The sequence below is a fragment of the Lucilia sericata genome, unplaced genomic scaffold (genome assembly GCF_015586225.1).
Source record: "Lucilia sericata isolate MDLA Ls3-8-SP2 unplaced genomic scaffold, ASM1558622v1 Contig000107F_arrow, whole genome shotgun sequence".
NCBI lineage: Eukaryota > Metazoa > Arthropoda > Insecta > Diptera > Calliphoridae > Lucilia > Lucilia sericata.
In genome coordinates this window covers 6,286-20,563 of record NW_023994139.1, presented here as the reverse complement: position 1 = coordinate 20,563, position 14,278 = coordinate 6,286, and the positions used below count along the sequence as shown (strand labels likewise).

The 14,278-nt window shown below is 32.7% G+C and overlaps 1 protein-coding gene across 1 annotated transcript; it reads left to right on the top strand.

Moving 5' to 3' along the window:
• Positions 1-2,978: 2,978 nt before the first annotated feature.
• LOC119600195 lies at positions 2,979-3,791 on the top strand. Its single transcript, XM_037950292.1, has one exon. The coding sequence runs from the start codon at positions 2,979-2,981 to the stop codon at positions 3,789-3,791; it is 813 nt and encodes a 270-aa protein (XP_037806220.1).
• The last annotated feature ends 10,487 nt before the right edge of the window (positions 3,792-14,278 follow it).

The window sequence follows — 14,278 nt, the reverse complement described above, 5'->3', positions numbered from 1 at the left end:
ATTATTAAGCAAAATCCACGAAAATGGTATTCATAAACGTCATATAGCTTAAAATACCTTCAATAAACCAATGACAAATAGAAAAAATTTATTGTACGCTCGACCCTACTTTAAGCCAACAATAAGTTGAATTCTTACAAATTTTGTCTCTGATTAAGCTTTTTTCATTAATTTTAGGTTGAAGACGAAAACTAATCATGTTTTATTCTGAAATGAAATCTAAAAATTGTAATTTTAACGTTTACAAATTTGTAAATAAAATTCCAGATAAATTTTAAAAGTTTCTATTTTGATGAAAAAACTAAAATCTAGGCATTATTGGATTAATAGATGAATATTTGACAGTATTCCAGTTGGTCAATACTATTTTTGGCAATTTGGAAATGCCCGCCTGTCAATCAAATCATGGCCACAATCATTTTATTTGTCTTTTTCATAGTTTATTCGCTAAATATAAAGCCATGAAGTAATTAAGAGTGTAAATTATATTGATTAGTGTTTTATCAATGCAAAATATCTTCTCCGGCAATAAAATGTAGTCTTTTATCAAAGAAATTTATCAGTATTTGCAAAAATTTATTAAAAATTGCTATAAAAATAAGTAAAAATAACAAAATGTGCATAGTGATGTTTATTTTGTCACAAAATATTCGTTATTCGACTACTTTTATTATAACTAAAAATATATATGTTATATTCATTCATCTGAACTAAATATATATTTATTGTAGCCATGTATACATTTATTTTTCTTAAAAGTTCGTTCTTATTTTCAAAAATGTGTTATAACCAAAAATATAAAATTAAGAAAACCGACTCAACGAATATTTTATCCTAATTGTTCGCAACACTAACACAGAAAATGACAGCCAAATTGTACAGTGCTGCCAAGTTAAACAATAAACACCACAATAGTTAATGTAGATTTATTATTTGTTTATGAATACCACAATTTTATTAAAGGCTTTTAAGTCTAAAGTGTACTTTAACTATTGTGTGATTTAAATCTAAAATAAGCATTTTTTATGAATACAACTGTATAACTTTAGTCGTCTAATTTACATTATTTCTTTAATGTAAAAAAATGGAAAAAAAAGATGGACACTTCCGTTAAACATAACTAAATATGTAATCCTAGCTTATTCTAAAATCCCAACAATAACAATTTTCATAGGCATTCCAACACTTCCATAATATTTTAGTCGCAAATTAATTATTGTAATTGGAATATAATCTTATGATTGATAAAATTTTATCAAATAGTATATTCCAATAAATTTTACAAATAAAATTTGTTAATTAATTAGGAAAATCAAAAAAGTTTAATAAAAGGTATGTTAGAATATACTCTAGTTCCTGGACTCCAATATTTTTAAAATTTAGAAGGGCTGTATTATTATTTACTTCAAATTTTAATTTAAGTAATCTTTGAATACAAAGCAAATAAAGGCATTCGAAACAGGTTTTTAAAAGAAAAGAAAACCGGGTTATTTGATATTCGAAAAATCAACATTTAGAAAAAAACCGACACTGGTAAAGTAGAAAAAAACAGTTTTAAAACCGGTTGAAAAACCGAGTCGATCACCCTACTACGCACTCACTTTGAACAAAAGTATTTGCAAGATGAAGCGAACATTTGGCTGTTATTTAAAATAAATAAAATAACAAAAAAAGCACCATTATATTGAATTTAATTTTTTAATATAATAGGAGATTGTGGCTATCTATTAGAGCCGTGGCTGTTAACTCCACATCGACCACTTCAAGACGATTAAACCGAAATGCGATTTACTGAGATTCACGCAAAATATTCCAATATTATCGAACGGACTAAATTTGTTAACTAAAATTTGTTGTTGTTGTAACAGTTCGACTGTGGCCGATAGTTCTTTCCTGGGGAAAAACTTTCGGTTGATACAGCTGTCGCTGGGTTGACAATCTTTGGCCGAGTATGAATCGGGTCGTTCCGGAGCGAAGATCCAATTGTCGTGGGAACGAATAAAAAGGGTAATTTCGGGTACTTCACATAACATAAAATTTTCAAGAGAATACAGGATGACAGAGAAATACTGAGGAAATACCGAAAGAACCTTCATCTATCAGCTCAAAAATTAACAACGAACTCAGGACAGTCCTGTGAATAAAAATTAGTGACGAAATTGTGCGCAGAGTACTATGGTCAAGTACCAAGGTGGAAACCACTTACATCGTAGATAATCGATGGTAAGTGTCTTGACTCCATAATGGGCTCATTTCTTGTGATGTGAGGGCTTAAGTACATATCGTGACTAGCTTTCTGTGACTAATACTAATATTTCGGTATCCAGCCATCGAAAGTTATGGTTTCAAAGAAGTGTATAACTAAAGGTTACTCATCTTGTCAAGATATTCCAATCCTACTTCCTTCTATCATGACATAGATGATACGCTATGTTATTCGATCTGGCTCGCTCTTTGTGCAGTAAGGGCTTTACCGTTAGACATTGCGTTATACCTGAAATGAAAAAGGCGTAACAACAAAAAATTTTAAATCGACTTCTTGATTGAAAATGGTTCACTGCGCCAAAATACATGTTGTATTGAAATGAAATTCAAAAGAGCGTAACAACAAATTAGTAATTTCCACAAGTCAAAAAGTCATAATTAGCAACATAATATGCAATGTCTGGCGGTACAGTTATATTAAAACGTGTTTATCGATTTTGGGATACAATATTTGTAAGAAAATTACGTGTTTTGTAGGCACCACTCCTAATACTTTATACTTTATATTCTAAATACATTTTTAATCAAATATTCTTTTTTTATATTGTAAAAAATTTTCATAAAATTTTCATTAGATTTTTAACTTAAAACACATTAGAAGCAATTTTGACTGTTAACAAATAAATATTTTTAAATTTTTATAAAATATAAATGTGTATTCATTTATAATTGGTGACCCCGTAAGAAAAGTTAATATAATTGCAACAATCAACATGCCTGTTTTTGAAGACTTGCCATCAAGAAGCGCATCGCAAGAGATGCCACAATCGAATCCTACACCACCTCCGGCAGTGTCTCCAGAAATTTCTTCTGCAAAAACTCCTAAACTTCCTGCATTTTGGAAGGATGAACCAGAGGTTTGGTTCCTTCAAGTTGAAGCAAGTTTCCGTATGTGTGGAATAACTCAAGACACTACCAAATTTGAATATTTGGTAATGAATTTGGACCAATCTGTATTATTTTTGGTTAAAGACATAATTATTTCTCCACCTACATCTGGTAAATATGAAACTCTAAAAGAGCGCATAATCAAATCATTCGCTGAATCTACAGAGCATCAACTAAAACGATTACTAAGTGGTATGAATATGGGTGACCAAAAACCATCCCATTACCTTCAACGTATGAAATCTCTTTCCAACGGTAAAGTTAGCAGTGATATTTTGAAAACACTCTTTATGGAACGTTTGCCGGACAAGGTTAAGAGTATTTTAGCTGTTTGTGAAACAAATGACGTTGATAAATTAGCTTTCCAAGCCGACAAAATTGTTGAAGCTTTTTCAAGTTCAACATCCATGTTTGTTTCTGAAGTATCTACGCCTCAAAATGCAGATATTTCGAGTAAATTGGACAACATTATTTCTCGGATTGATGCTTTGGAAACTCGCTCACGGTCAAGTCAACGCACAAATTCCTCATCTTTTAAAGCTCGATCTCGTTCAAGAGGAAGTTTAACAAATAGAAAGGAGTCAGGTTTATGTTGGTACCATTGGCGTTTTGCTGAAAAAGCACGAAAATGTATTTAACCGTGCAAATTTGAAACACAAAAAAACTAAACAACTCTCATACAAGTTCTTCGACCGCTTGTATGGATGAATTATATAATGGTCGTTTATTTATAACAGAAAAATACTCAAAAATACAATGTCTTGTCGACACTGGGGCTGAAATTTCAGTATACCCTTGTAAAAATCGTAAGTCACCTCAAAAACTTTCACTATACGCAGCAAACGGTACAGAAATCAAAACCTATGGCAATATCGTTCTCAATTTAGACTTAGGTTTACGTAGGTGTTTCAAATGGAAATTCGTAATTGCTGATGTATCGCGCCCAATCATCGGAGCTGATTTCCTTCGTCATTACCATCTTCTTCCAGACTTGAAGCAGAGAGCGTTAGTTGATGGTACAACCAATCTAAAAACGAATGGTAATATAGTCAATGAATCGTTTGCTGGCATCAAAATGGTTTCTAGTGATAGTATATATCACAATTTGCTCAAAAAGTATCCAGAAATTTTCACTCCATCTGATACTTTTGAATCAAATCATGGCATTTATCATCACATAATCACCCAGGGACCAAGTATTTCGTGTAGGCCGAGGCGACTAGATCCTGTTAAATTGAAAGCTGCTAAAGATGAATTCCAGTACATGTTGGACAAAGGAATAATTAGACCATCCAGCAGTAACTGGTCAAATCCCCTTCATATGGTAAAATGAATGGCGTCCCTGTGGTGATTACAGGGCTCTAAACAGAATAACTGTTGCCGACAAATATCCTGTCCCATATTTAACGGATTTTCAAATGACTCTTCATGGATCGGTAATTTTTTCAAAATTAGATCTAATTAAAGCTTTTCATCAAATTCCAGTACACCCAGATGATATTCCAAAGACTGCAGTAATCACACCCTTCGGGTTATTCGAGTTCCTGAGAATGCCCTTCGGGTTGGAGTTTGTAGAGGACTTGACTTGACTTCTACATTGATGACGTTTGTGTTTTCTCAAAATCTGAAGAAGAACATATTAAACATCTGAAGATCCTTTTTGGGCGGTTTAAAGAGTATGAAATTAAAGTAAATCCCGCAAAATGCGTTTTTGGTGCTACAGAGATTGATTTCCTTGGATATCACATCACTTCAAATGGTATTTCCCCACTTCCAGAAAAAGTCAAGTGTATAAACGAATACCCTCTACCAAAAACCATTAAAGAATTGAGAAGATTTCTAGCTATGCTGAATTTTTATCGCAAATTCCTTCCTCATGGTGCTACTGCACAAGCTATGCTCAATAATTTTTTGAAAGGGACAACAAAAAAGAATGACAACCGAGAAATACCCTGGACACAAGAATCCATAAATGCATTTAACAACTGCAAGAAAGCATTAGCTGATACAACATTTTTGGCCCACCCAGCTCCAAATGGAAAATTGGCACTAAAAATTGACGCATCAAATTTCGCTGTTGGTGCAGTTCTCGAACAATTCGTTGACAAGTCCTGGCAACCCCTTGGATTTTTCAGTAAAAAACTTAACACCACTCAAGGGAAATACAGCACATATGACCGTGAACTTTTAGCTATATATAAAGCTATTCGTCATTTTCGTCATCTATTAGAAGCCCGAAAATTTACCATATATACTGATCATCGGCCATTAATATTTGCGTTTAAACAAAAATTAGATAAGGCATCACCCCGTCAGAGAAACCATCTTGATTTTATTGCTCAGTTTTCTACTGATATTAGGCATATATCTGGAGTGGAAAATGCTATAGCCGATGCTCTTTCGCGAATTGAGGAAATTCAAATTCAAGCCATAGATTACAAAAAGTTAAGTGAATCTCAAAGGAAAGACCTCCAACTTAAAGAGTTGTTGCAGTCTCCAGGTAATTTAAAACTTGTTCTTATAACACTTCCAAATACAGATTATCAAGTCCATTGTGAAATGTCACCTGGTGTAGCTCGGCCATATATTACAAACGAATTCGAAAGATAATATCTAAAAATATTCATACACTTTCTCATCCTGGAATACGTGCGACTAGAAAACTCATTTGCTCCAAATTTTTTTGGCCATCAATGAACAAGATTGTCAACGATTGGTCTCGTGGTTGTCAAGACTGTCAACGTTCCAAAATTACTAGACATATCAAAAGCCAACTTGCAAATTTCCCTGTTGTGACTAACCGGTTTTCAATGATTCATTTGGACATCGTTGGACCTTTGCCTCCATCAGAGGGATATTCATATATATTAACATGTGTTGATCGTTTCAGCCGTTGGCCCGAAGCTTTTCCACTTAAAGATATTAAAGCTGAGACCGTATTCAGAGTTTTCTATGAAGGTTGGGTATGTCGTTTTGGTGTTCCAAGTACTATCGTAACTGATCGAGGTAGTCAATTTACCTCCCACATGTTCAGTGAGATTACAAAGAATTTGGGTATAGTTCACAATTTCACAACATCATACCATCCACAAGCAAATGGAATGGTAGAACGTTTTCACCGAACACTGAAAGCCGGTCTCACATGTGCTGACAGTAAACAATGGACTGTCTCATTAAATACAGTTCTGCTTGGATTAAGGGCAAGCATAAAAGAGGAACTTGGTTCATCTCCATCAGAAATGTTGTATGGAGAAATGGTACAACTTCCAGGGGAATTCTTTAAAACCTGTGATCAATTAGATCCTACATCCCATCTAGCAACAATTAGAGAAATAGTTACTAACCTTAAATCTACAGAAATCTCACATCATCAAAACAATTCAACTAAGTTTTTTGTTTACCAAGATCTTAAGCAGTGTTCTCATGTTTGGGTACGACGAGATTGTTACTTAAAACCTCTACAACCTAAATATGCTGGACCGTTCCAAGTTTTGCAACGTAATCAAAAAACGTTTAAAATTTTGATTCAAAATAAACAGGAAACTGTATCAATAGACAGACTCAAGCCCGCATTTTTTGTAAATGACGCTTTGGAAGCAAATATTAAAAATACTAAAAATAAGCAAGATATGTTGAAAACTAGATCCGACAAAACTGTAAAGCTTCAAGAACGTTTCCATGTCCATTGAGAGGGGGGTACTGTAGGCACCACTCCTAATACTTTATACTTTATATTCTAAATACAGTTTTAATCAAATATTCTTTTTTTATATTGTAAAAAATTTTCATAAAATTTTCATTAGATTTTTAACTTAAAACACATTAGAAGCCAGTGATGCCAAGTGTAGGGATTTTTCCCTTTTTGTAGGGATTTTTTTCAAAAATTTCACGTGTAGGGAAAAAGGGAAAGATTTCTTACTATTGTCAAATTGTAGGGATTTTTCAATTTCATAGTTTTTAACAACTAAAAATATACCCTTTCATGTATTAAACTTTAAAATTAAAAATGAAATCAGTTTTAAGTGTATCGTTAGTAAAAATTCCGCTTGTAATTTCTACAATATATGTACCTACATATCGCTACAAGACTGGCATAATCCAAAATTCGGGTTTCTTGAACTGAGGTCTACAAAACATGCGACATACTAAAATATTTCATATAGATTTAATGTTCTGAAAATTTATAAAAGTAAACCGCAAAAAGAAAACGCAAAAGTAAACGCGAAAGTAAACCTTAAAAAACATAAAATAAATTTTTAACATCGAATCGTGATACTGCCATAAATCTATCAATTGTCTTGTTTTTTTAATCTTAACTGAAGAGTCAGGCTTGGAAGATTTGTATTATGTAAAATTAAAAGAAAAAAAATTTAAATTCTAAAAATTTCATTCCTAAAAATTAAAAAAAAAATACATATATTTATATGTATATTATAAAACGGAGCTAATATTTAAGTTTTTTATGTTATTTTTGTATTTTTTTAAGATAAACTTGGAAAAATGTAGTGTAGGGAAAAATGTAGGGAAAATAAAAAGTGGGTGTAGGGAAAAAAGGGATTTTTTCTCATAAGCGTAGGGATTTCTGAAAAAAATCTCCTGGCATCACTGTTAGAAGCAATTTTGACTGTTAACAAATAAATATTTTTAAATTTTTATAAAATATAAATGTGTCTTCATTTATAGTTTTTAACAAAAATAACTTTCATTTTATTTAGTTTTTTGTCTCTCCTGTAAAATTTTTAGAGCCAATCTTTAGGTGAAAGATTAGCGATTAAATTAAAATTAAACCTCGAAAGTTGTTTTTGACTACTTAATTAATTTTGTTTGCAAGTTTAAGCGCCCAATGGAGGTGGTTTAATCTTAAGCATGAAATGGAAAAGTGTAAACAGCTAATACAAAAAAAAAAAAAATAATACAATTTTCATAAATATAAACATTAAAATTTTCTATTTATTGATTAGTATAAATTACGGACACTTCAAAATACATTTTTTTGTTATGAATTTATGTTTTCATTAATTTTCATATTACATTTAAATTGTCTTCTTTCTTAAAAAAAACATGCATTGTTTTGATAACAAACAGTGACGTTTTCTGTTGTTTTGTTTTTTAGATTAACTAATCTGATTATTAATTGGCATTTGATTGCCAACTCAAAAACCCGGTCTTGAAAGTGTTGTTACGCCCTTTTGCATTTCAGGTGACTATATGCACTTTTAAAGTTAAGGTGTGGGAATAGAGAAAATTAAAATTAAAACAAAAAATAGGGACACGGCGGAAGGTGGTCGACCTGTTAAGTAGAGACAATCCTGACGTCACGGTCAACGAGGATGATAGGGAGTTGGACAGTACATGGGAAGACGGTGAAGTTACCCTTACTGACCTCCATGCCAGAATTGCTGAGCATGAGGGTCAAGTACTGACTGACTTAGACGTGGATGGCCTTCTATAGGTGAAACCAGTGACACACAGAAGTTGGGGAATTTATCTTCAGACAGATAAAATCTCCTACTAAAGAGGCCAAGGAGAAACTTGGGAGAAGACTGTCCACAAGCCAAGCGGCCCTCCACGAGGTATAAATAATACAGGCCGGACGAAGGAGGAGAAGGCAAGGAACCGGACTTTGAGGTCTCTCGCCTTTCTGTCTAAGATGGCAAAGGCTGATTCTTCAAAGTTCTCGTCAAGGGTGAGGCTTCTTCTCAGAAGGCACCGACAAAGGTGCCAGAAAAGGTAAAGAGGACTGGTAAACTTTCGGCCCGCTTTCCTACTGATCTCTGCAAGGATATCAGTAATCAGGATCAGTACCTATTTCTGGCAATCAATTGAAGGTAGGCTGATTGATGAAATCGTCATCAACAAGAACTACTTGGAGATTTTAAAATCGACAATTGGCAAGTGTAGCGACATTAACCCAGCAGCAAAGCTTGAGGTGATACAGGCTTCCGAACTGCCACTACGGCCAATTGTGACAGTGTGGATTCCACCACCCGTTAGAACCAAACAGAATAGTAGACTTCTTACAGACCAATGGAGGCATGTGAACTCACTGGTATGTAAGGAGAATACTGAGAAGGTCTTTCGATTCGCTGTGGATGGTAAGTCCTTAGAAGTCTTAGATGAGATGGGTGGTGTTGCCACTGTCAGGTTCCGGTACCCGAAACATGACAGGACCAAAGAAGCTGCTGGTGGTGTAGATAAACCTGCATCATTGTGAGGCAGCTTCAGTCGATTTGGTAACTTTCCTCATCGATTCGAAGACGGACGTGGTCCTTATCCAGGAGCCATGGATTAACAACAATAAGGTTCTGGTTTAAGGGTCAAAGGTTACACCTTATTTCTCCCGTCTTCTGAGGACAAGGTAAGGTATCCTGGCAAAGAATGAATTAGGTTTTCTGATTTCTCATTCTTTAAGGAGCGGTGATATAACCGTAATAAACAGAGAAGCCAAAGGTAAGCGTTCGCTCACACTGGCTTCGGTGTTTATGCTGTATGAGGCGACTGTCCCACGCGGCTCGGAGGTGCGTGAGCTGACGGCATATGCGAGAAGAAAGAATGTGGTCCATATGATGGGCCGTGATGCCAATGGGGCAGCAAGGACATCAACAAAAGAGGTGAGTCATCATCTGTAACAAGGGTGATACGCCGACGTTCAGGAACAAAGATAGGGAAGCATTTATAGATTTAACTTTAATTAATTTAGATGATCTTGTTAAGGATTGGAAGGTTACAACGGATCGTTCATTTTCGGACCATATTCGCATTACCTTCACTCTGGATTTTGTTTTGACTAGGAGTGCACCTTTTAGGGATTCAAGGAAAACAAATTGGGAAGGCTTTGATAATAGGGTAAGATCTGGGTTGGCACAACAGGCCATATGCAATTTGTTGCCAAAAGTGTTGCACCAAGGAACTTAGATTTTAAAGGTCGACCATTAAGAAACTTTTCAAAAGGGTCAAGCTTACAGGTCAAGAAATTGACTGGAACGACTATAAAATGTGTTTCAATAAGTATAAAGCTGATCTCAAAAGGGCTAAAAGGAGCTCATGGTACCAGTACTGTGAATCCATTGACAATGTCAACGAGTTATCAAGATTCCGACGGATATTATCCAAGGACCCAAGGGTCATGGACTGAGCTCTAAGACCCTAGCTCTACTGATGGAAACAGATTTTCCGGGTTGTATTGCAACTGAAGATGTGGTTGACGACCAATGGGACTTTGAGTCTATGGCGCTAAGTAACACCTACAGTTACATAGAGGAGATAGTCACTAGGGTGAAGCTAGTATGGGTGGATGGCATATTTCCAGCTCTACTAAAGAACTTAACTCAGGACGCTTTATCTCTTCTGCTGATTTTTAGGAGATGCCTTGGTAGAAGGACGTGGAGGGAGTTAGGTTTATTTTCAAGGTCGTTAGTCAATTCTTCGACTGGGCTTTATAGTGGGACAAAGATTTTCTCTCTCATCTCTTTAGTTTTTAGGGTTCTGACTTGTGTTTTTCTTTGAAGGAAATCACAATGGACCTTATGGTCTCCGAATGGATATGCACCGTTTTTATGGTGTATAACCCTCCTTAACCTAAACCTAAGGATATTGGATTCTGGAAGAAGGTTATCTTCAGCGATGAGGATAAATTTAATATTATTGAACCAGACGCTCGTTAAATGGTATGGCGAAAGCTTGGAGAAGCCTTGGAATTATCTAACTTAAAAACCACTGTAAAGGACCGAAGTGGCTCTGTCATAGTTTGGGGTTGTCTGTCGGACCACGCTGCTGGACTGCTAAAATTTATTAATGTAATTATAGACTAATTTATTTTATTTTTTAGTTTATTTTTCAACAGAAAAACTTTACACGTTGAAAATGTGGATCATTTACAACACTAGTATCTTCTTTCACCAAATTTTCAATGCCTGGACTTTAACTCCATTGAAACTTTGTGGTCATATTTACAAGAACAACTTTGAAATCACTCAGTATTCTCCAAAAACACTGTACGGGCTGCTTTGAATGAAGAATGGGAAAAAATAACGGCAGAACTATTCCATAAGTTGGTAGAAACGGCCCCACGACGCTTGGAAGCTGTTTTTAAAAACAAAGTCTACTATACAAAATAATAATGTAGTTTTTATTATTTATTTTTACTTTATAATGCTAATCTAAATATGATACATATATACACAAAATTCGAATACTTTTATGTAGCTATTTTATGTACATTTTTTAAAAAAAGCTAAATTAGTTTAAGTAAATTATTTTTTTTAAGTTTTTTAAAAATGTGAGACCTGTCTAGACAACATAATAAATTTATTTATTTATTTATTTATTTATTTATTTTTCACACAAAATCTATTAAAAAATTATGTTTCTTTTCATAATACATTAAATTCGAATTTTTATGACAAAACAATTTTGACATCCATGTTAGTATTTGCCTAATAAATTGGCGGATCACAGAGGCGTGATCCCTCCCATAAGAATAAAATAAAAAAATCGTATATCGGGGAAACTATTGGAGCTAGAGTGATCAAATTTGTCTAATAAATTGGCGGATAACGGGAGTGTGGTCCCATTATAGCTAGAATCCTCAAATTTTGCACGAGCAATACTGTTGCGGAACAATAACCGGACTAGTAATAGGAGCAATGAGAGATTTGGCAAATTTTTGTTTATACGAAAAAAATTATATCTTTTTCAATTTTTTTCTGATTTCAACGTTCCATATCTTATTTTATTCATAAAAGTATGAGCTAAAATAAAAAAATAATTAAAAAATATGTTTTCAAATACCAGTACTTGGAAGTTTTGTGTTGTTTAAAACAAAACTAAAAAAATAATTAATTACTCGCCGAGCACTTTAGATTAACCATATTATGTTTAATATTTAACCATAATATGGTCACTGGAAACCATGTGATTACTTGAAACCATAATATGTTTACTTGAAACAATAATATGATTATTTAAAACGCTGGTGGCCTAATACATAGGCAATACGAATACTCTGAGTAAAAACACAAAGTAAGCACAAAACAAAAACAATTTAATTCAGTTGCTTGTCAGCAGTGTTACCAGAAAATTATTTTCAAAATATGCTAAAAATTTAAAAACTAAGTGCTAAAATGTTCTACGGAAGAAAAAAAGTGCTAACATTTTTTAATCTAACAAAACAATATAGATGTTTGTGTTTTCTAGTTTTTATTAAAATACTGATGATGTAGTGCATGACTCCAATATTTCTGGTACTATATCTTCATCGTTATCATAATTTTAATATTTTTCAAATGATCGTATTTAATTTGTAATATAATTTTTTATATATGTATTCATAAACAACATTTTATTTTGTAAAAGATTTTTAATAATAAATTTCAATACAAAATTTGATTTATAAAACTTGTATAAAATTAAAATTTGTTTATGATTAAGTGTAACAGCATACATTTTCGAATTTCAATTCTTTTCGAATTTGTATTATTGAACATAAAATTTCAGCTTAAATACGATTTTGAATTTTAATTGTAGCTTTTGATATAAAAAGCCTTTCAAGTTCGGCATTAGAAAGGGGTGAAACGAGTAATGACAATACAAAAATAGACAATTCATTAAATTAATGTTCACCGATAAAATTTTCAAAATTATATACTTGAATTTAAAAAGCCATTGTATCAGATTTTTCGTCATAATGTTGTTTGTAATATCCAACCACTGATTTTTCAATAATATTTTTATCAGTTAAACTATACTTAATTTTTTATAGAAAACATAGAAATATATTTTAATTTTTTTTATCAAGCAAATTATGCTAAAAAGCCTTTAGCACAATTTTAAAAAACTTCAATGCATTTTCACGCACATAAAGAAAACAACCCGACGAAAAATAAAACGAACCGTAACAGCTGTTTTATCAAAATAAACATTTTTTGGTGTGGTGAGTTATTTTTGTTTACAAATATGTGTTTCTGCACGTGGAAAATACGCAAAAACTCGTTTTCATTATTTACATTTTTAATATGTGTTTATGCACGTGGAAAAGATTCAAAAAAATCGATTTTCATGATTATATTTAAAAAAATTATTTTTGATCAATTAAAATATGTATATAAATGTGGAAAGGAACAGATCTGATAAAATATTAAATATATTTGGGATAAAATATTAAATATATTTGGGATTATATCGTTACAGAATGCTTAAAAAAGAAACATTCAAAATATGTTACTATGGTCATATATAAAAAATTATATATAAATGCTATCGGACGATCTTGTGCACGATAAAAACCTATATAGAACTTTAAGTTGGAAGTGTAGAAATCGGATGGCATACATTTTTTCCGGATTTCATCGTTCTAGGGTGTGTATTAAACCAAAAAACTTTTTTTTACAAAACATGTTACATTGGCCGTATATAGAAAATTATATATAACTGCTATCGGACAATCTTGTGCACTATAAAAACCTATATAGAACATTAAGTTGAAAGTGTAGAAATCGGATGGCATACATTTTTTTCCGGATTTCATCGTTCTAGGGTGTGTACTACAACAACAAACTTTTTTTTTACAAAAAATGTTACATTGGCCGTATATAGAAAATTATATATAACTGCTATCGGACGATCTTGTGCACGATAAAAACCTATATAGAACTTAAAGTTGGAAGTGTAGAAATCGGATGGCATACATTTTTCTCCGGATTTCATCGTTCTAGGGTGTGTACTTCAACAACAAACTTTTTTTTTACAAAAAATTTTACTATGGCCGTATATATAAAATGCTGTATAACTGCTATCGGACGATCTTGTGCACGATAAAAACCTATATAGAACTTTAAGTTGGAAGTGTAGAAATCGGATGGCATATATTTTTTTCCGGATTTCATCGTTCTAGGGTGTGTACTACAACAACAAACTTTTTTTTTTTACAAAAATTGTTACTTTGGCCGTATATATAAAATGATATATAACTGCTATCGGACGATCTTGTGCACGATAAAAACCTACAATATTGTTCGAAACCTAAGCAACTTTTTTGGCATTGTAAACAAAGTGCTATATTTTCTATTTTAATTAATTTATTCAAAATTATATAATTTATAATAATAACATTATGTGTCTACATTAT

What these genes read in the sequence shown, in the direction of transcription:
- LOC119600195 (XM_037950292.1), top strand. Translation starts at nt 2,979, where the DNA reads ATGCCTGTTTTTGAAGACTTGCCATCAAGAAGCGCATCGCAAGAGATG.